Here is a 24,979-nt window from a genome sequence, read left to right on the forward strand (position 1 = left end):
AGGCAGGGCGGGGTGGTGAAATTGCACACACGGCAGGAAATGACTTGGAACAACTTGGCGGGCTTATCCACACAGAACTGTGGAGAGGTTGTTAACCGAGGGATCTGTATCCGGGGGGTAACGGAGGAGTGAAACGGGTCATTGACCCGCTGCAATTTGTCTTTCTGCACAATTGGTCTGCAGCGGGTACAATGTGACTTGCTCTCCGCTTGGTCTTGGGCCATCTGAGCAAGAGCAACAGCTGCGTCAGGCTACGTTATATCGACAACATCTTAGCGTTTAGCTCAACCATTTCCTCTGTTGCAGTCAACAGGCTCCAACTACGGGTTCAGCCTACGTCCATTCGCAACCAGTGAACTGACGTCCGGATTGGGAAACCAGAGTCAGCGCTGATCAGTCGTAACGTTACCGATCTACAGGTAGTGTTGAGGAAACACAGAGGCTGTAGAAGGACTCAGACAGATTAGGAGAATGGGCAAACAAGAGACAGGTGGAAAACAGTGTGGGGCAGTGTACAGTCATACGCTTTGGTAAAAGCCTCGTCTGTTTTCTAAATGGAGAGAATGTTAAAAGAAATGTTGCAAAGGACATTGGGAATCCTGGTAAGGGTTAACCTGCAAGCTGAGGAAGGAGAGCGGGATGTTTGCATTCATAGCGAAAGGACTATTAAAGAAAGAATACAATCTTAAGGCTTTATAGGGCACTGATGAAGACTCATTTGGAATGTTGTGAGTGACTTGGGGCCGCTAATGTAATGAAGAATGCACTTACGTTGCAGAGGGTTCAAAGGGGGGTCATGAGAGTGATTCCGGGATTGAAAGTGCTGTCAGATGAGGAGCGTTTTCTGCCTCTAGGTCGGCACTCACCGGAATACAGAAGAATAAAGGGTGACTGCGTTGGAACTTACCGAAAGCTAAAGGACTTTTTAGAGAGAATGTGCATAGGATATTTCAGATGGCGGGAGAGGCAATGTAACCTCTTCTGAATTCCAGTGGATACAGACCCTGAGCCATCAAAAGCTCTTCACATGACAAACTATTAATACCTCGATTCATTTTCACGATCCTCCTTTGCAGGTTCTCTAATTTTAGCTTCTGCTTCTCAAATTCGGGGTGAATTCGACCATACTATGATCACTCTTCTGAGGCGACTTTTACCTTAAGCTCGCTAACAAAATCTGGCTCATTGCACAGCACGCAATCCGGAATAGCTGACACCCTTGTGGCCTCAAACAACGAGCTGCTCCAAAAAGCTATCTCATAGGGACTCGAGAATCTCACCCTCTTCGGTATTAAATTCAAATGGAATCTGTCAGCAGATCTGGGCAACATAAAGGATGTGTTGTATTTAGAGCGACTCCACAGAACGTTGACGAGGACGAATCCGGGAATGAAGGAGTTAACATATGAGGAGGGTCTGGGAGCTTTGGGCCTGCACCTACCGCAATTTAGAAGATTGCATGGGGATCTCATAGAAAATTATCGAATATTGAAAGGACGGGATCAAGTCTCTCCATCTCCCACTCTCCCCTCAGCAAACGCCAGCACTCCAGCGTTCCTGTTGTCTCGAATATTGTGTAAGAGTGGAGTGAAGTGAAGCGAAGAAAATTCAAGTGTGAAAAGAGAAAGGTGACATGATTCTAAAAAGCAGAATGAGTGTAAAAGCCCTTTATCTGAATGTCTATACTGCCTCAAATAAGATCGATGAACGTGTGGCACAAATCAGTGCAACTGGGAATGATGCAGTGGCCATTATAGAGACGTGGTTTCAGGGTGGAGAGGATTGGGAATTCGATATCCAAGGATATCAGGGAATATCGACAGATAAGCAGGATGTTCAAGGAGGTGGTAGCGCTCTTAATTAAGGATGGGATCAGGGCGATAGTAAGAGCCGATATAAATTCTACGGAGCAGAATGTTGAATCCATCTGGGTACAGATAACACATTCATTAAAACACGAAGAGGGTGCCACGTTCCCGACTGAACAGCGGCAGGCATCAAGGTTTCGTCACTCCCATTCCCCAGAATGTGGTTAACTGTCACCTTCCGCTTAGGGCATAAACTGACAATTATTGCCTGTTAGCATTCCTTCATGGAATGTCTGTTGGTGAAGGCCTCGCGCCGAGCACTCGGTGCTCAACCGTAGGAGATCCATTTCTAGTTTCTTGTTTGTAATTTGCCTTCAGCATCACCCCTATCTCTCTCGTTACAGACGTTAGGAGTTTGTGGGAGTGTGGTCTGTCATCGAAGACTCGCAAATTTCTCGGGATGTACTGTGGAGAGCGTTCTGACTTGTCACATCGCCGCCTGGTGTGGAGGCTGCAACGCAGAGGGTCGCCAGAGGCTGCAGCGGGTTCAACGCTCAGCCAATCCCATCACGGGCACAACCCTCCGCTCCATCGAGGACATGTTCAAGAAGGAATGTCTCGGGAAGACCACATCCATCAGCGAGGACCCCCTCAAGCCGGGAAATGCCCTGTGCTCATCTGTACCATCGGGGAGGGGGTACAGGCGCCTGAGAACTCAACAATTTACAAACAGTTGCTTCCACTCCGCCATCAGTTTGAGAACACTCCGTGAACACTTAAACACTCTCTGGGCATTCACATTTTTTGCAGTATTTATTAGTTTTCCCAATTTGCGTTAATTGTACATCTTTGTTCCGTGCTGAGGTCGGGTTCGAGTTGTACACGACCTCAGTGAGGCCGCACTTGGAGGTCGGTGTTATGTTCTGTTCGCCCTCCTGTAGGAAAGATGCCACTGAGCTGGGAAGAGTACAGAGGGAGATTTACGAGGATGTTGCCGTGTATCGAGGTCCTGAGATACGGAGAGAAGGCTCTTAGTTCCTTGGAGCGTGGGTATGAAGCCATCAGTGGCACTGATAGTGTGAACGAACGCAGTCTTTTTCCCTTGGGTTGGGGAATTGTGAGCCAGACTGCACAGAATTGAGGTGAGAGTGTGTAAAGAGAACGGAGAGCGGAGAGGCTGATAATGGAGTCGGGGTGAAGGGAAGAGAAATTGGGAGAAGCGGAATGAAATGCCGAGAAGGGGAGGAAGAGAAGAGGAGTAGAAAGTGAGAGTAAAAGGGGGGATCGGGGGAGTTTGGGGCCTGGAATGGAGAAGAGTGGTCGAGGTGTGGAGACGGAGAGTATTGGGGGAGAGAATCTAGCAGAGGAGGAATCTAGGGTAGGAGGGAGGGGAAGGGAGGGTGGGAGGGGATGCAAGGATGCGGGTTTGAGAGAGGGGTAGATTGATTGGAGAGAAGTGGGGTGTAATCAGTTTATTGTATTCGGCCCGACCGACTGTTGACAGAGAAATTGAATCTCTTCTGGAATATCCGGGTATAAATGTGCAGACTTCTCGCAGATGAATCTGTATTTACTGTTGCAACTGTAACTCCGACTGTAAGAGCCGCACTTACTGCAGCTGGGCGATCCATAGTACATCTTGTACAAAAGATAAGAGACCACATTCCTATCAAAGAGAGTTAGACAATGTCAACAGAGTCAAAACAGATCCAACAGACCACTGGAGACAGTCGCCAAACTAATCCCACTAATCTGTGTTCTCCCCACAGTCCCTTGTCAGCCTCTAAACTAATCCCATGATACCGCGCTCTTCCCACAGCCCCAAGCCCTTTGCCGCTCTCCTCTACAATACAGAGTCAGTTCCCAAATTAATCCCACTTCCCCACCCTCTCATGACAACCCCGCATCAGTCAACAAACTAATCCCCACCGCCCTCTGTCAGTCACTAAACCTATCTCACTGCCCCAAGCCCTCGTGTCAGACTCCGAACTAATCCCACTGCCCGAATCTCTCCTCACGGCCTCGTGTCACTCCGACACCACCGACCTGTAACAGTGCAAACCTCACCCGTCTCTGCATTTTCCAATCCAGTAAGTTCTGTATGCATAGCCGATAGATATGGAAACAAATTCCTGTGAAATTAAATCCATTCTATTAATATGAATTGAACGCCCTGGGAAATGTTTCACTGCTAATGTAATGGTTTCTCTGTAGCAGCAGTGTGTTTGTGTTATGACGAGAGATAATGGGGGCTTTGGGATGTGTGGCGTCCCATGATGGGAGGGGTTCTCTTTCCTCTGAGACCGAGAGCGAGGGACTCGCGGGCTTTTGTTCGGCAGAAGATGGAGAGAGACGATGCCAGATCGGGGTAATCGTAGACTGCTGGTCTGAGCGGACTTGGAATGGGGTCGGCAGTCGACCACGCCCGGGGGAAATCGATGGAGAACGGACGACAGGAAAACAGTGAGCTCCGAGGAGCGGATTAGACAGGGAGCAACAACGAACTCGTCAGCATGTTCCGTTAAAATGGGACCTTTTTCTATTTCTTTGCTATACTAACTCAATAGTCAAATGAAGAATCATAAAGCCCAATCGTTTCATTGCAAATGATGCATTGTCGTGGGATTGACTTGTACCCGGGCAGCACATCAATACAAACGCGATCCCTCAGATTGTCCGGGTCAGAGGCACTATCGCACTCCACCCCCACTCCAACCACCCCATCGTGACTCCCAAACAAACGCATGCTGATCGAACCTGATGGTTACATACAGCCTCTTTCCATCCCTGACTTCGGGGAAAATGTGAAGAGAAGGGACGCAGATGGTATCACCCCATGTGTGATCCCAGGAGTGTGTGATGCGCCGGTGTGGAGGGAGATTCTCTCTGTGTCTGACCCCAGGAGTGTGTGATGGGACAGTGTGGAGGGAGGTTTACTTGTGACTGACCCCGGGAGTGTGTGATGGGACTGTGTGGAGGGGGTTTTACTCGGTTTCTGACCCCAGGACTGTGTGATGGGACGGTGTGGAGGGAGATGCGCACTGCGTCTGTCCCCGGGAGTATGTGATGGAACGATGTGGAGGGAGTTTTACTCTGTGTCTGTCCCCGGGAGTGTGTGATGGAACGGTGTGGATGGAGTTTCCCTCTGTGTCTGTCCCCGGGAGTGTGTGATGGGACAGTGTGGAGGAAGATTTACTCAGTGTCTGACCCCGGGAGTGTGTGATGGGACAGTGTGGAGGAAGATTTACTCAGTGTCTGACCCCGGGAGTGTGCGATGGAACGGTGTGGAGGGTGTTTTACTCAGTGGCTGATCCCGGGAGTGTGTGATGGGACGGTGTGGAGGGAGTTTTACTCAGTGTCTGATCCCGGGAGTGTGTGATGGGATGGTGTGGAGGGAGTTTTACTCTGTGTCTGACCCCTGGAGTGTGTGATGGGACAGTGTGGAGGGAGATTTACTTTGTGTCTGACCCCGGGAGTGTGTGATGGAACGGTGTGGAGGGAGTTTTACGCTGTGTCTATCCCCGGGAGTGTGTGATGGGACGGTGTGGAGGGAGATTCACTTTGTGTCTGACCCCGGGAGTGTGTGATGGGACGGTGGGGAGGGAGATTCACTCTGTGTCTGTCCCCGGGAGTGTGTGATGGGACGGTGTGGAGGGAGATTCACTCTGTGTCTGTCCCCGGGAGTGTGTGATGGGACGGTGTGGAGGGAGATTCACTCTGTGTCTGTCCCCGGGAGTGTGTGATGGGACGGTGTGGAAAGAGTTTTACTCGGTGTCTGACCTCAGGAGTGTGTGATGGGACGGTGTGGAGGGAGATTCACTCTGTGTCTGTCCCCGGGAGTGTGTGATGGGACGGTGTGGAGGGAGATTCACTCTGTGTCTGTCCCCGGGAGTGTGTGATGGGACGGTGTGGAGGGAGATTCACTCTGTGTCTGTCCCCGGGAGTGTGTGATGGGACGGTGTGGAAAGAGTTTTACTCGGTGTCTGACCTCAGGAGTGTGCGATGGGACGGTGTGGAGGGAGTTTTTCTCTGTGTCTGACCCCGGGAGTGTGTGATGGGACAGTGTGGAGGGAGATTTACTCTGTGTCTGACCCCGGGAGTGTGTGATGGGACGGTGTGGAAAGAGTTTTACTCTGTGTCTGACCTCAGGAGTGTGCGATGGGACGGTGTGGAGGGAGTTTTTCTCTGTGTCTGACCCCGGGAGTGTGTGATGGGACAGTGTGGAGGGAGATCTACTCTGTGTCTGACCCCGGGAGTGCGTGATGGGACGGTGTGGAAAGAGTATTACTCGGTGTCTGACCTCAGGAGTGTGTGATGGGACGGTGTGAAGGGAGATGCACACTGCGTCTGTCCCCGGGAGTGTGTGATGGAACAGTGTGGAGGGAATTTCACTCTGTGTCTGTCCCCGGGAGTGTGTGATGGAACGGTGTGGAATGATTGAATCTATATTAGAGCCCGGGAGTTTCTTGTTCTTCTTCTCACCTTTTCCTGTTTTGAATTTATTTCGAGGAGCCTTGCATCAATGTTTGAACAATGATCCCTCGCCCCATCATAAGATTTCTCCAAGGTGGATATAAAATAGCACCGAACGTCATTTTCGATCCAGTTCTGAGGACACTTTTGCTCTGCAAATCAGGAACAAAGGAACAGTGAATCTACCTCCAGACCTCCCATTGCACTAGCTGGGATCAGGAAAAAAATCAATCTCCGTCCAGAGCCTGTCATCCCGGTTTCGGAGGGCAGATGGCGCTGCTTTCACACCATCCTGACACACATTCCTGCAGTCAGACAGAGTGTAAAGCTCCTCCCACACCGTCCCATCACAGACTCCCGGGATCAGACACAGAGTGAAGCTCCTTCCACACCGTCCCATCACACACCCCTAGGGTCAGACACAGAGTGAATCTCCCTCCATACCGTCCCATCACACTCTCCCGGGATCAGACACAGAGTGAATCTCCCTCCATACCGTCCCATCACACTCTCCCGGGGTCAGACACAGATTGAAGCTCCCTCCACACCGTCCCATCACACACTCCCGGGGTCAGATGCAGTGTGAAGCACAGTCCACACTGTCCCATTACGCACTCTCTGAGACAGAGATATAGTGAATCCCTATCCGCACCATCCCATCACATACTCCCGGAGTCACACACAGAATGAAGCTCCCTTCACACCTTCCATTCACATGTACTGTAAATGCTAATAAGTGTGAGGTGCTAAATCTTGGAATGTATAATGAAAATAGGACATAAATTGTAAATGGTAGGGCATTGAGGAATGCAGCCGAAAGGAGAGATCTAGGTAAATGCTGCATAGTTCCCTGAAGGTGGAATCTCATGTGGATGGAGTGGTGAAGAAAGCTTTTGGTATGCTGGCCTTTATAAATCAGATCAATGAGTATAGGTGTTAGGATGAAATGTCAAAATTGTAGAAGGCATTGGTGTGGTCAAATTGGAGGTAATGTGTACAGTCCTGGTCACCTAATTATAGGAAAGATGTCGACAAAATAGAGAGAGTGCAGTGAAGGTTTACTAGAATGTTACCTGGGTTTCAGCAGCTAAGTTACAGGGAAAGTCTGAACATGTTAGTACTTTATTCTTTGGAGCGCAGAAGGTTGAGGGGGGACATGATAGAGGTATTTAAAATTATGAAGTGGATAGATAGAGTTGACGTGGATAGGGTTTTTCCACTGAGAGTATGGGAGATTCAAACAAAAGAACATGAGTTGTCTGTCAAGGGGCAAAAGTTTAGGGACATCACGAGAGGGAATTTCTTTACTTCGAGGGTGGTGGTTGTGTGGATCGTGCTTCCAATAGAAGTGGTAGAGGCAGGTTAGATTTTATCAGTTAAAAAAAATCGGTATGTGTATGTATATAGGCAGGAAAGACTGGGGGGTTATGAGCGGACTGCAGGAAGGCGGGACTAGGTGAGAGTAAGCTTTCGGCACCGACTAGATGGGCCGAGATGGCCAGTTTCCCTGCTGTAATTGTTGTATGTTATATATATTGCACTAAGATCAGGCACGGAGGTAACCTCCCTCTAAACCGTCCCATCACTAACCTCCATGGCCGGATAAAACTGACACCGTCCCATTACACTTTCCTGGGGTCGGAAAAAATGTGAATCTCCCTCCACACCATCCCATCACACACTTCCGGGGTCAGACACAGAGTGAAGCTCCCTCCACACCATCCCATCACACAATCCCGGGGTCAGACACAGAGTAAATCTCCCTCCACACCATCCCATCACACACTCCCTGGGTCAGACACAGAGTGAATCTCCCTCCACACCGTCCCATCACACACTCCCGGGGTCAGACAGAGAGTGAAATTCCCTCCACACCGTCCCATCACACACTCCCCGGGACAGACACAGAGTGAATCTAACTCCACAGCGTCCCATCACGAACTCACGGGGATAGATTCAGGATGTTACTCCTTCCTCACCGTGTTATCACACAATCCCTGGGTCGGAGGACAGTATTTATTTCACTTAGCAACGTCCAATCACACACACACCCTTGGTCAGACCCAGTGTGAATCTCTCTCTCCAAGGCACCATGACACACTCCAGCGGTCAGACACGCAAGGAAACTCCCTCAGGCCGAACTCCAAATGCCAGAGTGATTCGCCCTCTACAGCTTCTCAACACACCACAGAGCGAAGTGTCAGACACAGAGGGAAGCTGGCTCCACACGATCGCATCACACACTCACGAGTCTAACTCCCTCACTCCCTCGTTACGTCCCATCACACACATCCTGAGTGAAGCTCTCCACACCATCCCATCACACCCCTCTCTGTTCTCACACAAAGCAAATTTCCGCCCATAGCCTCACACTCCCGGGGTCAGAGACAGAGTGAATCTCCCTCCACACCGTCACATCACACACTCCCGGGGTCAGACACAGAGTGAATCTCCCTCCACACTGTCACATCACACACTCCCGGGGTCAGACACAGAGTGAATCTCCATCCAACCCGTCCCATCACACACCCGCCGGGTCAAACACAGAGTGAATCACCCTCCATACCATCTCTTCACACACTCCCGATGTCAAGCACAGAGTGACGCTTCCTCTCTCCATGCCTGTCCTGTGATGAAGAGCGTGTGAAAGAGGGGAATGATGTCTCACCTCTTCTGCTGGTCAACAATTCACAAATTTGAACCTTGGCTTGATTGACAGATCTGTACTTCGTTTCCATCTCAGTGAACTGGTGACGGAGATCGCTGTGCATTCGGTTAAGATCGGACAGATTAGAGTTGAGAGCAGAAAGCTTGGATTGAAGGTCTGAGTTTAACTCATTGTAACTTCGGTCGGAGATGATCTTAGACTGACGAATCTGTGACACTGAGAGAGATGGTGAGGGAAGTTTAGTGTTTGCAGTGACACGTTAGTCAGCGTCACGCAGCCGAACGTGTCACAGAGAGTTTTGTGTCAGTGCCACGGTGAAGGGTGTCACAGTGAAGGATGTGCCTCATGCACAGTGAGAGGCTTCGGCGCCACGGTGAGGGGTGTGTTTGCGTCACGCTAAGGGGTATATCAATGTCCTGGTGAATGTTTTGTTTTTACCATGGGGGTCTGCGGCAGTATCGTGCGGTGCATGCTCGAGTTACTGAGGAGCTTGTCTGTGCCACATTGTGGCAGTTTACGTGTCCTGGCCAGAGGTGTACCGGATCACAATAAAGTGTATCTCGATGTCAAGGCGAGGAAAATGTCAATCTGATGGGCGTTGTGGTGTCACGGTATGAGGAGAATCTGTGTCATGGTGTGGGGTGTGCTGAACTCATGGAGCGGGACATGTCTCTGTCACGGTCAGAGAAATATCATGGCCACGGTGTGTGTGAGAGTTCACGATGAGGTTTGCGTCGGTGTCACGGAGAGAACTATGTTGGTGTAATTGATAATTTAGGTGTCTGTATCACGTTCAGGTGTTTGCCTGTGTCAGGGTGAGGGGTGGGTAATTGTCTCAGTGAGCGGTACATCGGTGTTATGGGGTGATACTGTCTCGGTAAGGGGTGTTACAGTGACGTGTGAGTCTTTGTCACGATGTGGTGTGGAGAGGATCACTTTGAGGAGCGTGAAGGTGTCACGGTGTACGGTACCTCAGTGTCACGGTGAAGAGAGTGTCGGTGTCACTGTGATGTGTGTTTCGGTGTCGCCTTGAGGAGTTTATCAGTGACACGGTCAGGGGCATGTCGATTTCACAGTGAGTAGTGCTTTGCGGTCAGTGTGACTGCCACGTGTGTGTCACGGCGATAGTTGTGTCAGTGTCGCGGTTAGGAGTGTACCTGCGTCTCGTTGAAGGTCGTGACCGTGACAACATTGTTGATGTTATGGTGAATGGCGTGACTGTGTCAGGACGAGTCTTGATTGTGTTACGGTAAAGGCCGTGTTTCTATCACGGTTAGGGGTGTGTCCGTGTTGTGGTGATGGGTTTTAAACGGTGTTACGGTAAGCGGCGTGTCGGCGTCACTGTGGTGTTTTACAATAACAATACATTCCACTCTCTTTACTTATGTTCTGACTCCACCCGGAGCCCGTTCCACTCACCATGGATCGAGAATCCGACCACGATCACGATGAGGGCGGACGTAACTAGGCAGAGTAGGCAGATCAGACGGTACGGTCTATTTCCGATCTTCACTTTCGGCTCCTGTTCATGCGCAGCTGTGGCGAGACCACAAGACCATGAGACCATAAGATAAAGTGGCAGAAGTAGGCCATTCGGGCCATCGGGTCTACTCACTCGTGCAATCATGGGCTGATCCAATTCTGCCAGTCATCCCCACTCCCATGCCTTCGTCCCATACCCTTTGATTCCCTGGCTAATCAAGAACCCATCTCTCTGTGCATTAAATGCCCCAAATGACTTGGCCTCCACAGCCGCACGTGGCAACAATTTCCACAGATTTACCACCGTCTGACTAAAGTAATTTCTCTGCATCTCCGTTCTAAATGGACATCCTTAAATCCTGAATTTGTGTCCTCTTGCCTTAGACTATCCTACCATTGGAAATAACTTACAATATTTAATCTCTTCAGGCTTTTTAACGTTTCTATAAATTCCCCCCACCCCCCAAACTCCTGAACGTCAGGGAATAAGCCCGAGAGCTGCCAGACTGTCCTGATACGGTAACCATTTCATTCCCGGAATCATTCCCGTGAATCTCTCTGGACCTTCTGTAATGTTAGCATATCCTATTAAAAATAAGGCGCACACAAGATCACCTTTCGGGTATCTTGCACAAAGATTCATTTGCGACATTCCTGCTGTATATTTTCCTGCAATCAGCTGTTACCAATTAACCATATAAACATACACCTATTACAGCACGGAACAAGGCCGTCTCGGCCCTTCTAGTCCGTGCTGAAAGCTTACTCTCAGTCCAACCGACCTGCACACATCCAGTCACCACCATTCATTTCCTGTCCATATGCCGATCCATTTTTTTAATGACAATATCGAACCTGCCTCTATCACTTCTACTGGAAGCTCGTTCCACACAGCCGCAACTCTCTGGGTAAAGAAGTTCCCTCTCGTGTTACCCCCTAAACTTTTGCCTCTTAACTCTCAACATGTTCTCTTCTTTGAATCTCCCCTACCCTCAATGGAAAAAAAGCCTATCCGCGTCAACTCTATCTATCCCCCACATAATTTTAAATACCTCTATCAAGTCCCCCCTCAACCTTCTACGCTCCAAAGAATAAAAACCTAACTTGTTCAACCTTTCCCTGTAACTTAGGTGCTGAAACACCGGTAACATTCTAGTAAATCTCCTCTGTACTCTTTATATTTTGTTGACAACTTCCCCATAATTCGGTGACCATAAATGCACACAATACTCCAAATTTGGCCTTTACCAAAGCCTTTTACAATTTTATCATTACATCCCACTCCTATATCTGATTCAATGATCTAATTTATAAAGTTCAGCTTCTTGGCTGTGCCGAACCATTTCTCCGCCTAGTCCCACTGACCTGCACCTGGCCCATATCCCTCCATAACCCTCTCATCCATGTTCCCGTCCAAGTTTTTCTTAAATGTTAAAAGTGAGCCCGCATTCACCAATTCATCTGGCAGCTCATTCCACAATCCCACCACTCTCTGCGTGAAGAAGCCCCCCCCCCCCCCGATGATCCCTTTAAACTTTTCCCCCTTCACCCTTAACCCATGTCCTCTGGTTTTTTCTCTCCCCTGACCTCAGTGGAAAAAGCCTGCTTGCATTCACTCTATCTATACCCATCATAATTTTATACACCTCTATCAAATCTCCCCTCAGTTTCTCAAGTCCTAGCAACATCCTTGTAAACCTTCTCCGCACTCTTTCAACCTTATCAATATAACCATATAACAATCACAGCACGGAAACAGGCCATCTCGGCCCTTCTAGTCCGTGCCGAACGCTTACTCTCACCGAGTCCCACCGACTTGCACTCAGTCCATAGCACTCCAGTCCTTTCCTGTACATGTACCTATCCAATTTTGCTTTAAAAGACAATACCGAACCTGCCTCTAACACTTCTACTGGAAGCTCGTTCCACACAGCTACCACTCTCTGAGTAAAGAAAGTCCCCCTCGTGTTACCACTAAACTTTCCCCTCCTAACTCTCAACTCATGTCCTCTTGTTTGAATCTCCCCTACTCTCAATGGAAAAAGCCAATCCACGTCAACTCCATCTATCCCCCTCGTAATTTTAAATAACTCTATCAAGTCCCACCTCAACCTTCTACGCTACGTATAATAAAGAGCAAACTTGTTCAATCTTTCCCTGTAACTTAGGTGCTGAAACCCAGGTAACATTCTAGTAAATCTCCTCTGCACTCTCTCTATTTTGTTGACATCTTTCCTATAATTCGGTGACCATAAATGCACACAATACTCCAAATTTGGCCTTTACCAAAGCCTTTTACAATTTTATCATTACATCCCACTCCTATATCTGATTCAATGATCTAATTTATAAAGTTCAGCTTCTTGGCTGTGCCGAACCATTTCTCCGCCTAGTCCCACTGACCTGCACCTGGCCCATATCCCTCCATAACCCTCTCATCCATGTACCCGTCCAAGTTTTTCTTAAATGTTAAAAGTGAGCCCGCATTCACCAATTCATCTGGCAGCTCATTCCACAATCCCACCACTCTCTGCGTGAAGAAGCCCCCACCCCCCCCCCCCGATGATCCCTTTAAACTTTTCCCCCTTCACCCTTAACCCATGTCCTCTGGTTTTTTCTCTCCCCTGACCTCAGTGGAAAAAGCCTGCTTGCATTCACTCTATCTATACCCATCATAATTTTATACACCTCTATCAAATCTCCCCTCAGTTTCTCAAGACCTAGCAACATCCTTGTAAACCTTCTCCGCACTCTTTCAACCTTATCAATATAACCATATAACAATCACAGCACGGAAACAGGCCATCTCGGCCCTTCTAGTCCGTGCCGAACGCTTACTCTCACCGAGTCCCACCGACTTGCACTCAGTCCATAGCACTCCAGTCCTTTCCTGTACATGTACCTATCCAATTTTGCTTTAAAAGACAATACCGAACCTGCCTCTAACACTTCTACTGGAAGCTCGTTCCACACAGCTACCACTCTCTGAGTAAAGAAAGTCCCCCTCGTGTTACCACTAAACTTTTCCCTCCTAACTCTCAACTCATGTCCTCTTGTTTGAATCTCCCCTACTCTCAATGGAAAAAGCCAATCCACGTCAACTCCATCTATCCCCCTCGTAATTTTAAATAACTCTATCAAGTCCCACCTCAACCTTCTACGCTACGTATAATAAAGAGCAAACTTGTTCAATCTTTCCCTGTAACTTAGGTGCTGAAACCCAGGTAACATTCTAGTAAATCTCCTCTGCACTCTCTCTATTTTGTTGACATCTTTCCTATAATTCAGTGATCAGAACTGTACACAATACTCCAAATTCGGCCTTGCCAATGCCTTGTACAATTTTAACATTACATCCCAACTCCTATACTCAGTGCTCTGATTTATAAAGGCCAGCATACCAAAAGCTTTCTTCACCACCCTATCCACATGAGATTCCACCTTCAGGGAACTATGCATCATTATTACTAGATCACTCTGTTCTACTACAGAGTGCCATTCAATGCCCTACCATTTACCATGTATGCCCTGTTTTGATTAGTCCTACGAAAATGTAGAACTTCACACTTATCAGCATTAAACTCCATCTGTCATCTTTTAGCCCAATATTCTAACTGGCCTAAATCTCTCAGCAAGCTTTGAAAACGTACTTCGTTATGCACATCGCCACCTATCTTAGTATCCTCTCCAATTTACCACACCATGAAATTACAGATCCCCGAGGCACAGTACAGATCCCTGGGACACACGACTAGTCACCAGCCTCAAACAATTATCCGCCACTACCCTCTAGCATCTCCCATCCAGCCACTGTTGAATCCATTTCACTACTCCCATATTAATACCTAACGATTGAACTTCCCTAACCAGCCTTCCGTGCCGATCCTTGTGATGTCCATATATACAACAACCACTATAAATCCATGTTGTCTGTTCCTAATCAGACACTGTCTACCCAGATAATTATATATACCATCTCTAAGAACACACTTCATTAATTTACCCAACATGACGTCAAACGTACAGGCCTATAATTGTTAGGATTACTCTCAGATCACTTTTTAGACAATGGAACAACATGAGCAATACGCCAATTCTCCGGCATCATCCGCTTTTCTAATGACAGCTGAAATATTTCTGTCAGAGCCCCTGCTATTTCTACACTAATCTCCCTCAAGGTGCTAGGGAACATCTTGTCAGGTTTAGGAGATTTATCCACTTGTATATTTCGTAAAAGCGCAGGTACTTCCTCTTCTTTAATTATCATAGTTTCTATAATTACCCGAATTGTTCCCTTTACATTACACAACCAATATCTTTCTCCTTAGTGAATACCGAAGAAAAGAAATTGTTCTCTTTTGGCTCCTCACATAGCTGTCCACACTGATTCTCTAAGGACCATTTTTATCCCTCACTATACTTTTGCTATTAATGTAACTGAAGAGCCCTTTGGATTTATTTTCACCTTACTTGCCAAAGCAACTTTGTATCTTCTTTTACCTTTTCTAATTTGTTTTTAAAATTCTATTTACATTCTTTATATTCCTGGAGCACCTTATTGCACCATGCTTCCTGTATTTATTGTTGCCTGTATTTATTGTAGATCTCCCTCTTTTTTCCAAACCACGTTTCCAATATCCCTTGAAAACCACGGTTCTCTCAAGTGTTAACCTATCCTTTCCACTAAACAGGAACACAAAGATTCTGTACACTCAAAATTTCATCTTTAAATGACTTCTATTTCTCTATTATATCTTCCCATTAAAGAAATTGCCCCAATCCACTCCTTCTAAATCTTTTCGCATCTCCTCAAAGTTAACCTTTCTGCAATCAAAAATCTCAACCCTGGTTCCAGTCCTATCCCTCTACAAAATTGTATTGAAACTAATGGCATTGTGATCACTGGACCCGAAGTTCTCCCCAACACCTACCTCCGACACATGACCAAACTCATTCCCTAACAGCAGATCCAAAACTGCCCCTCCTCTGGTTGGTACCTCTATGTATTGCGGCAAGAAATCATTCTGCACACATTTTTCAAACTCCAAACCATCCAGCTGTTTTACAGAATGGGCTTCCCATTCTATGTGTGGAAAATTAAAATCTCCCACAATCACAGCCCTTTGTTACCATAAATATCTGCTATCTCCTTAGAAATTTGCTCCTGCAATTCTAGCTCCTCATTAGTTGTTCTATAATACACCCCTACAAACGTTACTACACCTTTCCCATCCCCAACCCCAACCAAATAGTCTCCGTAGACGAGCCCTCTAATCTATCCTGCCAGAGCACCACTGTAATATTTTCTCTGACCACTTCCCCTTCTTGTCCCTATGATTCTATTACACCTGAAGCAACGAAATGCAGGAATATTTAGTTGCCAATCACAACCCTCCTGCAACCATGTTTGGCTAATAGCGACAACATCATATTTCTAGGTACAATCCATGCTCTAAACTCATCCACCTTACTTACAATGCTCCTAGCATTAAAGTAAATGTATTTACAAAATACTCCACCTCTTACTCTCTGTTTATCACTAACTGTGCAAACAACTTTGCTATCTTCTTTTTCTTCCTTCTCGAATACATCTGTTCCCAAACTCTGGTTCCCCTCCCCACTGGCCTCTAGTTTGAATCCACTGGAGCCTGTCTAGCAAATCTGACTGCAAGAATATTTGTCCCCCTCCAGTTCAGATGTAACCGTCCCGCCAGAACAGGTCCCACCTACCCTGCAAAACTGCCCAATTATCTATGAATCTGAAGCTCTCCCTCCTACACCATGTCTTCAGCCACGTGTTGATCTGCACTATCTTACTATTTCTAAACCCACCTGCAGGTGGCACTGGTTACAATCCTGAGATTGCTATCCTGGAGGTCCCGTCCTTTAACTTGGCGCGTCACTCCTTAAACTCATCTTTCAGGACCTCCTCACTCTTCTTTCCCATGTCATTGGTCCCTTACATGGACCGCGACATCCGGCTGCTCACCCTCCCGCTTGAGAATACTGAGAACTTGATACGAGATATGGCGGTCCCTGGCACCAGGGAGGAAACAGACCATCCGGTATTCTCGATCTCTTCCACAGAACCTCTTATCTGTCCCCCTAACTACCGAATCCCATATCACTACTGCTCTCCTCTTTTCCCTTCTTACCTTCTGAGCTGAGCGTCAAGCCTCGGTGCCAGAGTCGCATGCACTGCAACTTGTACCTGGTAGGTTGTCGCTACCAACATTATCCAAAACAGTGTACTTATTATTGATGGGAACGGCCACAGGAGTGCTCTGCTCATTCTGTCTATTCCCTTTCCCTCTCCTGACAGTCACCCAGCTACCTCTCTCCTGACTCCTAGGGGTGACTATCTCCCTTTAACTCCTGTTTATTTCTGCCTCTGCCTCCCGAATGATCCGAAGTTCATCCAGCTCCAGCTCCAGTTCCCTTACTTGGTTTTTCAGGAGTTGATTCCGAGTTCCTGCCAGATAGCTTCATATTTCCCCTTACTCCAATTAAACGCTTTCCTAACGTGTCTGTCCCGTCCCTCTACAATGTTAGTTTAAAGGAGATAGAATTGTGGGCACGGACCCCAAGATCCCTCTGATCCTCCGCACTGCCAAGAGAGTTTCAATTAACACTATATTCTGCCTGCATATTAGACCGAGAAAAATGGACTACCTCACGCTTATCCCGCTTATATAAGACCAGGGAAGACACAAGCAATCTCCCAGATGTATGGATGGGCCAAGGACATAGGGTAACAGAGGAAATGAAACAGATTGACATTAGGAAGGAAACAGTGATGAGTAGACTGATCGGACTGAAGGCTGACAAATCCCCAGGTCCAGATGGTCTGCATCCTAGTGTACTGAAGGAGGTGGTTCTGGAAATTGCAGATGCATTGGTAACATTTTCCAATGTTCCTTAGATTCAGGATCAGTTCCTGAGGATTGGAGATTGGCTAATATTATCCCACTTTTTAAGAAAGGCGGGAGGGAGAAAACAGAGAACTATCGTCCTCTCAGCCTAACATCAGTAGTAGGGAAGATGCTAGAGTCCATTATTAAAGATGAAATAGTGGCATATCTAAATAGCAGTGATAGGATTGGGCCGAGCCAGCATGGATTTACCAAGGGCATATCATGCTTGACTAATCTATTGGAGTTTTTCGAGGATGTAACCAGGAAGTTAGACGAGGGAGATCCAGTGGATGTAGTGTACCTCGATTTTCAGAAGGCCTTTGAAAATCTATTGTCTATTATCACGTTTGAACTCCACCTGCCACTTCTCCACCAAGTTTTGCACCCTATCAATGTCCCGTTTCAACCTCTGACAGCCCTGCATATTGTTAACAAAACCCCCAACCTTTGTGTCATCAGCACATTTACTCACCCATCACACCACTTCCTGATCCTTGGCATTTATAAAAGTAACGAAGAGAAGCGTTCCGAAAACAGACGCCTGAGGCACACCACTGGTCACCGGCCTCCATGCAAGGCTTACTGAGTAGGTCAGGACGCATGGGATCCAAGGAGACATTGCGTTGTGGATCCAGAACTGGCTTTCCAACAGAAGGCAAAGAGTGGTTTTAGACGAGCTATATTCTGCAGGAAGGTTGGTCACCTGTGGTGTTCCTCAAAGATCTGTTCAGGGACCCCTTCTCTTCGTGTGTTCTACAAATGAACTTGATGAGAAGCTTGAAGGGTGGGCTGGTAAACGACGATGAAACGAAGGATAGGGATGTTGTGGATAGTGTGGAGGGCTGTCAGAGGGTACAGTGAGAGATCCATAGGATGCAATACTGGACGAAGATGTGGCATATGGAGTTCAGCCCAGATAAGTGTCAGGTGGTTCATCTTGGTAGGTCAAAAAGGATGGCACAATATAGCATTAATGGTAAAACGCTTGGTAGTGTGGAGGATCAGAGGGATCTTTGAACCCAATTCCATAGGACGCTCAAAGCAGTTGCGAGTTGCGCATGTTGTTTCTGTCATTGAGTAGGCATTAGGTATATTAGCCTTCATCAACCATGCCATTGAATTCAATAACCGAGAAGCAATGTTACAGCTATATATGAACCTGATCAGGAACCACTTGGAGTATTGTGCACAGTTCAGAGACCTGGATAATATCACCTAGTTTTCTAAACCTTCCGTAAGCTTCTCTGTTCTTCATGACGAGATCCTGAACAGCCTTTCTATACCACGGTTCCTGTACCATACCACACTTTCCCTGTCTCATTGGAACGCAACTCGGCCATGCGAATATTCCCTCAACATTTGCCACATTTCTGCCGTACATTTGAAGAAGTAAGTCTACGAATTTCGAAAAGAAAGTCTCAGAATCAGAACGGGAGTGCTGATGGAGCCACTTTGATTGTTTTTCTTCTTATTTGGTTTAAGAGAGGCGGGATTGCGCAGGGCTATGACGTCGGGCAGTGAAGCGAGGAATATTTAAAAGGAAAGCAGCCTTATACAGCGGGCAGCGGAGTGAGCCGGGAGCAGAGTGAAACTTAAGGGCTTTGGCTCAACGGTCTTAGGCAGAAATGGGCGAGGCAAGGTAGGTTTAGTTTTCAATTTTGCGTGTTATTTGAGGAAAGGGGGAATTATGAGTGTGATGGCAGCTTGGTGTTCTAGGTGTCGAATGGGGGAGGTCCTGTAGTCTCCAAGCCTCCCGGACGTGCATATCTGCGCCAGATGCGCCGAGCTGCAGCTCCTAAGGGGCCGTGTTAGGGAACTGGAGCTGCAGCTCGATGACCTTCGTCTGGCCAGGTGGTCTGGGCAGGTGATCGCACAAGGCACTGGGAGGCAGACAAGTGGGTCACGGTTAGGAGAGGGAAGGAGAAGGGTCAGGTACTAGAGAGTACACGAGTGGCTGTACCTCTTGAAGATAAGTATTCCTGTTTTAAGTACTGTTGGGGGTGGGGGCAGCCAACCTGGGGGAAGCAAATGTGGCCGTGCTTCCGGCAGAGAGTCCGGCCTAGCAGCTCAGAAATGTAGGGAAAGCAAGAGGAAGGCAGTAATAAAAGGGGACTCGATCGTTCGGGGGTCAGTTGGGCGATTCTGTGGACGCAGTCAGGGGACCCGGATAATAGTTTGCCTCCCTGGTGCCAGGGTCCGGGATGTTTTTGATCGTGTCCAAGGTTTCCTGAAATGGGAGGGTGAGGAACCAGATGTCGTGGTACATGTAGGTACAAATGTCATTGAGAGAACAAGGGAAGAGTTCCTGAAAGGAAAACAAAGGGAGTTAAGAAGGGTATTGAGAAGAAGGACCTCAAAGGTAGTAATCTCGGGATTACTGCCAGTGCCACGCGGAAGTGAGAGATGGAATGGAATGAGGTGGAGGATAAATGCGAGTCTGAAGGATTGGAGCAGGGGGCAGTGTTGGATCTCCCTTTAAGAAATAGCATAGGCCAGGTGACGGAGGTATGTGTTGGGGAGCACTTCGGGTCCAGTGATCACAATGCCATTAGATTCAATGTAATTATGGATAAGGATATTTCTGGGCCCAGGGTTTAGATTTTTGATTAGAGAAAGGCTAACTTTCAGGACAAGAGAAATGATTTAGAGCGAGTGGATTGCAACAATTTGTTTTATGGGAAAGATGTAATAGAGAAATTTAGGTCATTTAAAGGTGAAATTTAGAGGGTACAGCATTTTAATGTTCCTGTTCGGATTAAAGGAACAGTTAACAGTTTGTGAAAGACGTGGTTTTCAAGGGATATTTGAATACTGTTTCGGAAAAAGAGAAAGATCTACAATAAACATCGGCAGCATGGAGCAAATGATGTGCTCCAAAAATATAAATAATGTAAAAATAATCCTAAGAAAATAATTAGGAAAGCTATAAGGTTTCATTGGCAAATACTGTGAGAAGGAACCAAAGGTTTTCTGCAGTTGTGTTAATAGCAAAAAGGATAGTGAGGGATAAAATTAGTCCCTTAGATAATTAGAGTGGACAGCTACGCGTGGAGCCAAGAGATATGGGGGTGGTTTTGAACAATTTATTTTCTTCGGTATTCACTAAGGAGAAGGATATTGAATTGTGTAAGCTGAAGGGAACAAGTAGGGTAGTTATGGAAACTATGATTACTAAAGAAGAGGAAGTACTGGCGCTTTTAAAAAATATAAAAGTGGATAAGTCTCCTGTTCCTGACAGGATTATCCCAAGGGCCATGAGGGAATTTAGTGTAGAAATAGCAGGGGAAATGTCAGAAATATTTCAAAATGTCATTAGAAACGTGGATGGTGCCGGAGGATTGGCGTATTGCTCATGTGCTTCTATTGTATAAAAACGGTTCTAAGAGTAAATCTTGCAATTATAGGCTTGTAGGTTTGACGTCAGTTGTGGTTAAATTAATGAAAAGTATTTTAAGAGATTGTATATATAATTAACTGCATAGACAGTGTCTGATAAAGAATAGTCAACATAGATTTGTGTGTGGAAGAACATGTTTGAAAAATCTTATTGAATTTTTTGAAGAGGTTACTGGGAAAGTTGACGAGAGTAAAGCCGTGGATGTTGTCTATATGGAGTTCAGTAAGGCCTTTGACAAGGTTCCACACTGAAGGTTAGTTAAGAATGTTCAATCGTTAGGTATTAATATTGAAGTATTAAAATGGGTCTAACAGGGGTTGGATGGGTGATGTCAGAGAGTAGTGGTGGTTAACTATGTCAGGTTGGATGCCGGTGACTAATGGTGTGCCTCAGGGTTCACTACTTGGTCCAATGTTGTTTGTCATATACATTAATTATCTGGATGATGGGGTGGTAAATTGGATTAGTACGTATGCAGGTGATATTAAAGTGGGTTGCGTTGTGAATAATGGAGTAGGTTTTCAAAGCTTGCAGAGAGATTTAGGCAAGGTAGAAGAATGGGCTGAAAGATGGCAAATGGAGTTTAATGCTGGTAAGTATGAGGTGCTACATTTTGGTTGGAATAGTCCGAATAGGACATACATGGTAAATGGAAGGGCATTGAGGAATGCAGCAGAACAGAGTGAATCTCCCTTCGCATCATCCCATCACATACTCCCGGAGTCAGACACAGACTGAACTTCACTCCACACCTTCCAGTCAGAACTACTGTTAATGGTGATAAGTGTGAGGTGATGCATTTTGTTAAGAATAATGAAAATAGAACATAGACGGTAAATGGTGAAGAATTATGGAATGCAGTAGAACAGGGTGATCTAGGAATAATTGTCCATAGTTCCCCGAAGTTGGAATCTCATGTGGATAGGGTGGTGAAGAAAACTTTTGGTATGTTGGCCTTTATAAATCATACCATTGAGTATAGGAGTTTGGATGTAATGTTAAAATTGTTCAAGGAATTGTGAGGCCAAATTTGGGGTATTGTGTACAGTCCTCGTTTCCGAATTATAGGAAAGATGTCAACAAATTAGAAAGAGTACAGAGGAGATTTACTAGAATGTTACCTGGGTTTCAGCACCTAAGTTACAGAGAGAGTTTGAACAAGTTAGGTCTTTATTCTTCGGAGCGTAGAAGGTTGAGGGGGGACGATAGGGGTATTTAAATTGACAGTAGGGGAGATTCAAACAAGAGGCATGAGTTGAGAGTTTAGGGGCGAAAGTATTGGGGTAACACAAGCGGGAACTTCATTACTCAGAGAGTGGTAGTTGAGTGGAACGGGCTTCCAGTAGAAGTGGTAGACGCAAGTTCGATATTGCCATTTAAAGTAAAATTGAATTGGTATATGGGCAGGAAAGGAATGGAGGCTTATGGGCTGAGTACGGGTCAGTGGGACAAGGTGAGAGTAAGCGTTCGGCACAGACTAGAAGGGCCGCGATGGCCTGTTTCCATGCTGTAGCTGTTACATGGTTATATATTGCTATATGATTTAGGGTTGAATTTCGATTCTCAGACAGAAAGCCCGTCACTAGCGGTGTTCGCCAGGGGCTGGGTGATGGGATCAGTCGTCATTGTCAAATATATCGTCCATTCTTAGCAGATGATACAAGACATGGTTGGTACGACATTAACGTTTGTGGCGTGCTAAACAGTGGAGGCAGTTATCTCTTACTGTGGGATCTCGATTAGCAAGGGAAGAGGACCAAACAGTAGAAGTATGGCCTATCATATTTCAGGAAGGGAAACCAGGGTATAACTTTCACAGTTTTCCGCAGGAACCCTGGGGTGTGCTGTAGAACAGAGGGACCGGGCGCCCCGGTGAAGTCAGAGATAGGCGACAGGGTGAAGAAGGCGTCTGACGCGCTCGCCTTCATCAGTCAGGACACCGAGTACAGGGTTAATGGGGTCACGTTGCAGTTGCACAAGCCGTCGCTGAGGCCGCACTTGGAGTACGGTGTTCAGTTCTAGTCGCCCTGCTGTAGGAAAGATGCCACTGAGCTGGGAAGAGAGCAGAGGGAGACTTTTGAGGATGTTTCCAGGACTCGCGGAACTCCGGTATGGAGATCAGTCAGGCTTTGGAACGGAGGGCTGACCTTATAGAGGTGTACGAAACTAAGTGGGCACTGACAACGTGAATGCGCCCTGTCATTTATTTTTCTGGGCCTGGAGAACCGAGGACGAAAGCGCACATGTCAGAGATCAGCAGAAAGAGATTTAATCTGGGACACGTGACAACGCGCTGCCACAGAAAGCGGTCAATGCAGATGCATTATAACTGATACACTTGTGGGTGTAGCACTTGATACCTTCAGAGTGACGTCAATAATGTGAACTCTGACCTGCTTGTGCAGTCACTAGCAGTTCGGCGGGACCCGAGGCGGTGGGAGGTTCTTCATAATCATCGATGCGAATTTCGTCGTTCCGAAGGTTCAGCACTGAGTAGGTGGATGTTAGACCGTCTGGAAAAGAAAGAGAATGTGAGAGAGTGAAATAGAAGGAGGAGAGACCGGTAGAGAATGGGGATTGAGGTCGAAGAGAGGGCAGAGAGAGGGGTAGAAAGCGAAGGGAGAGAGAGGGATAAGTGAGGGAGAAAGAAAGGGCCAAGAGGCAAAGAGAGGTGAGGGAGAGAGAAAGGGCCGAGAGTCAGGGAGAGTTGAGGAAGAGAAAAAGTGAGGAGAGGCAGGGAGAGTTGAGGGAGAGAGAAAGGGCCGAGAAGCATGGAGAGTTGAGGGAGAGAGGTTTGAGAGGGAAGACCACACAGGAAATACAGCGTGATTGGGACGGATGGCAGGGTGCAACAGGGTGATAGATGAGGCATATACGCGGGAATATCGGAAAGAATGGAGGGGAGAGAGAACAGGGTGAGAAAGTGTAGACAGACTGATGGAGGGAGAATAGGGTGTGAGGTGATGTGTGAAGTGGGTGCAGTGTTGGATCTCCTGTTAGGGAATGATTGGTCAGGAGACGGAGCACTTCGGGTCCAGCGATCACAATGCCATTAGTTTCAATGTAATTATGGAGAAGGATAGGATTCGATCCAGGGCCGAGATTTTTGATTGGAGAAAGGCTAACTTTGAGGCGATGCGAAAGGATTTAGAAGGATTGGATTGGGACAATTTACCCTATGGGAAGTATGTAATAGAGAAATGGAGGTCATTAAAAGGTGACATTTTGAGGGTGTAGAATTTTTATGTTCCTGTTAGGTTGAAAGGAAAGGTTAAAAGTTTGAGAGAGAACCATGGTCTTCAAGGGATATTACAGACTTCGTTTGAAAATAGAAAGAGATCTACAATAAATATGGTCAGCATGGAGTAAATGAGGTGCTCCAGGAATATAAATAATGTAAACATAAACTTAAAAAAGAAATTGGAAAAGCTAAAATAAGATACGAGGCAGCTTTGACAAGTAAGGTTAAATAAATCCGAAGGGTTTCTACAGTTATATTCATAGCAAAAAGATATTGAGGTATATAATTGGTCCTTAGAGAATTAGAGTGGACAGCTCTGTGTGGAACCAAATGAGATGGGGGAGGTTTTGAACAATTTCTTTTCATCGGCATTCACTAAGGAGAAGGATATTGAATTGTGTAAGGTAAGGGAAACAAGTAGGGAAGTTATGAAAACTATGACAATTAAAGAGGACGAAGTAATGGGGCTTTTAAGGAAAATAAAAGTGGATACATCTCCGGCTCCTGACAGGATATCCCTTGGGCATTGAGCTGAAATTGAACTTGATGCTGTGAGTCCTGAGGCTCCTGTACCTCCTTCCATATGTTGAGTGGAAATAACAGGGGCTCTGACAAATATTTCAAATGTCATTAGAAACGGGATGATGCTGGAGGTTTGGCGTATTGATAATTTTGTTCCTTTGTTTAAAAAGGTTTTAAGAGTAAACCGAGCAATTTTAGGTCTGTATGTTTGACGTCAGAGGTGGGTAAATTAATACAAAGTATTCTTAGAGAATTCTTAGAAAGAGAATATATAATTATCTGCATCGACAGGGTTTGCTTTGGAACAGTCAACATGGATTTGTGCGTGCAAGGTCATGTTTGACAACCCTTACTGAATTTTTTGAAGAGGTTACTCCGAAAGTTGACGAAGGTAAAGCAGTTGGGTTGTCTATATGGACAATAGTAAGGCCTTTGACAAGGTTCCGCATGGAGGTTTAGTTAGGGAGGTTTAAT

General features: G+C 46.6%; 1 protein-coding gene across 1 annotated transcript in view; it reads right to left on the reverse strand.

Annotated features, from left to right (window-relative positions):
* The window catches only part of LOC140722161 (C-type lectin domain family 9 member A-like), an 89,731-nt gene extending 80,600 nt beyond the window's left edge, over positions 1-9,131 (reverse strand). The window contains exon 1 of the mRNA XM_073036954.1: positions 8,950-9,131. Coding sequence (XP_072893055.1) covers positions 8,950-9,052 — 103 coding nt within the window. The 5' untranslated portion in view covers positions 9,053-9,131. The remainder of the gene's footprint in view (positions 1-8,949) is intronic.
* Positions 9,132-24,979: the final 15,848 nt, after the last annotated feature.

The sequence above is a fragment of the Hemitrygon akajei genome, unplaced genomic scaffold (assembly GCF_048418815.1).
Source record: "Hemitrygon akajei unplaced genomic scaffold, sHemAka1.3 Scf000071, whole genome shotgun sequence".
In the NCBI taxonomy this organism is placed as follows: Eukaryota; Metazoa; Chordata; class Chondrichthyes; order Myliobatiformes; family Dasyatidae; genus Hemitrygon; species Hemitrygon akajei.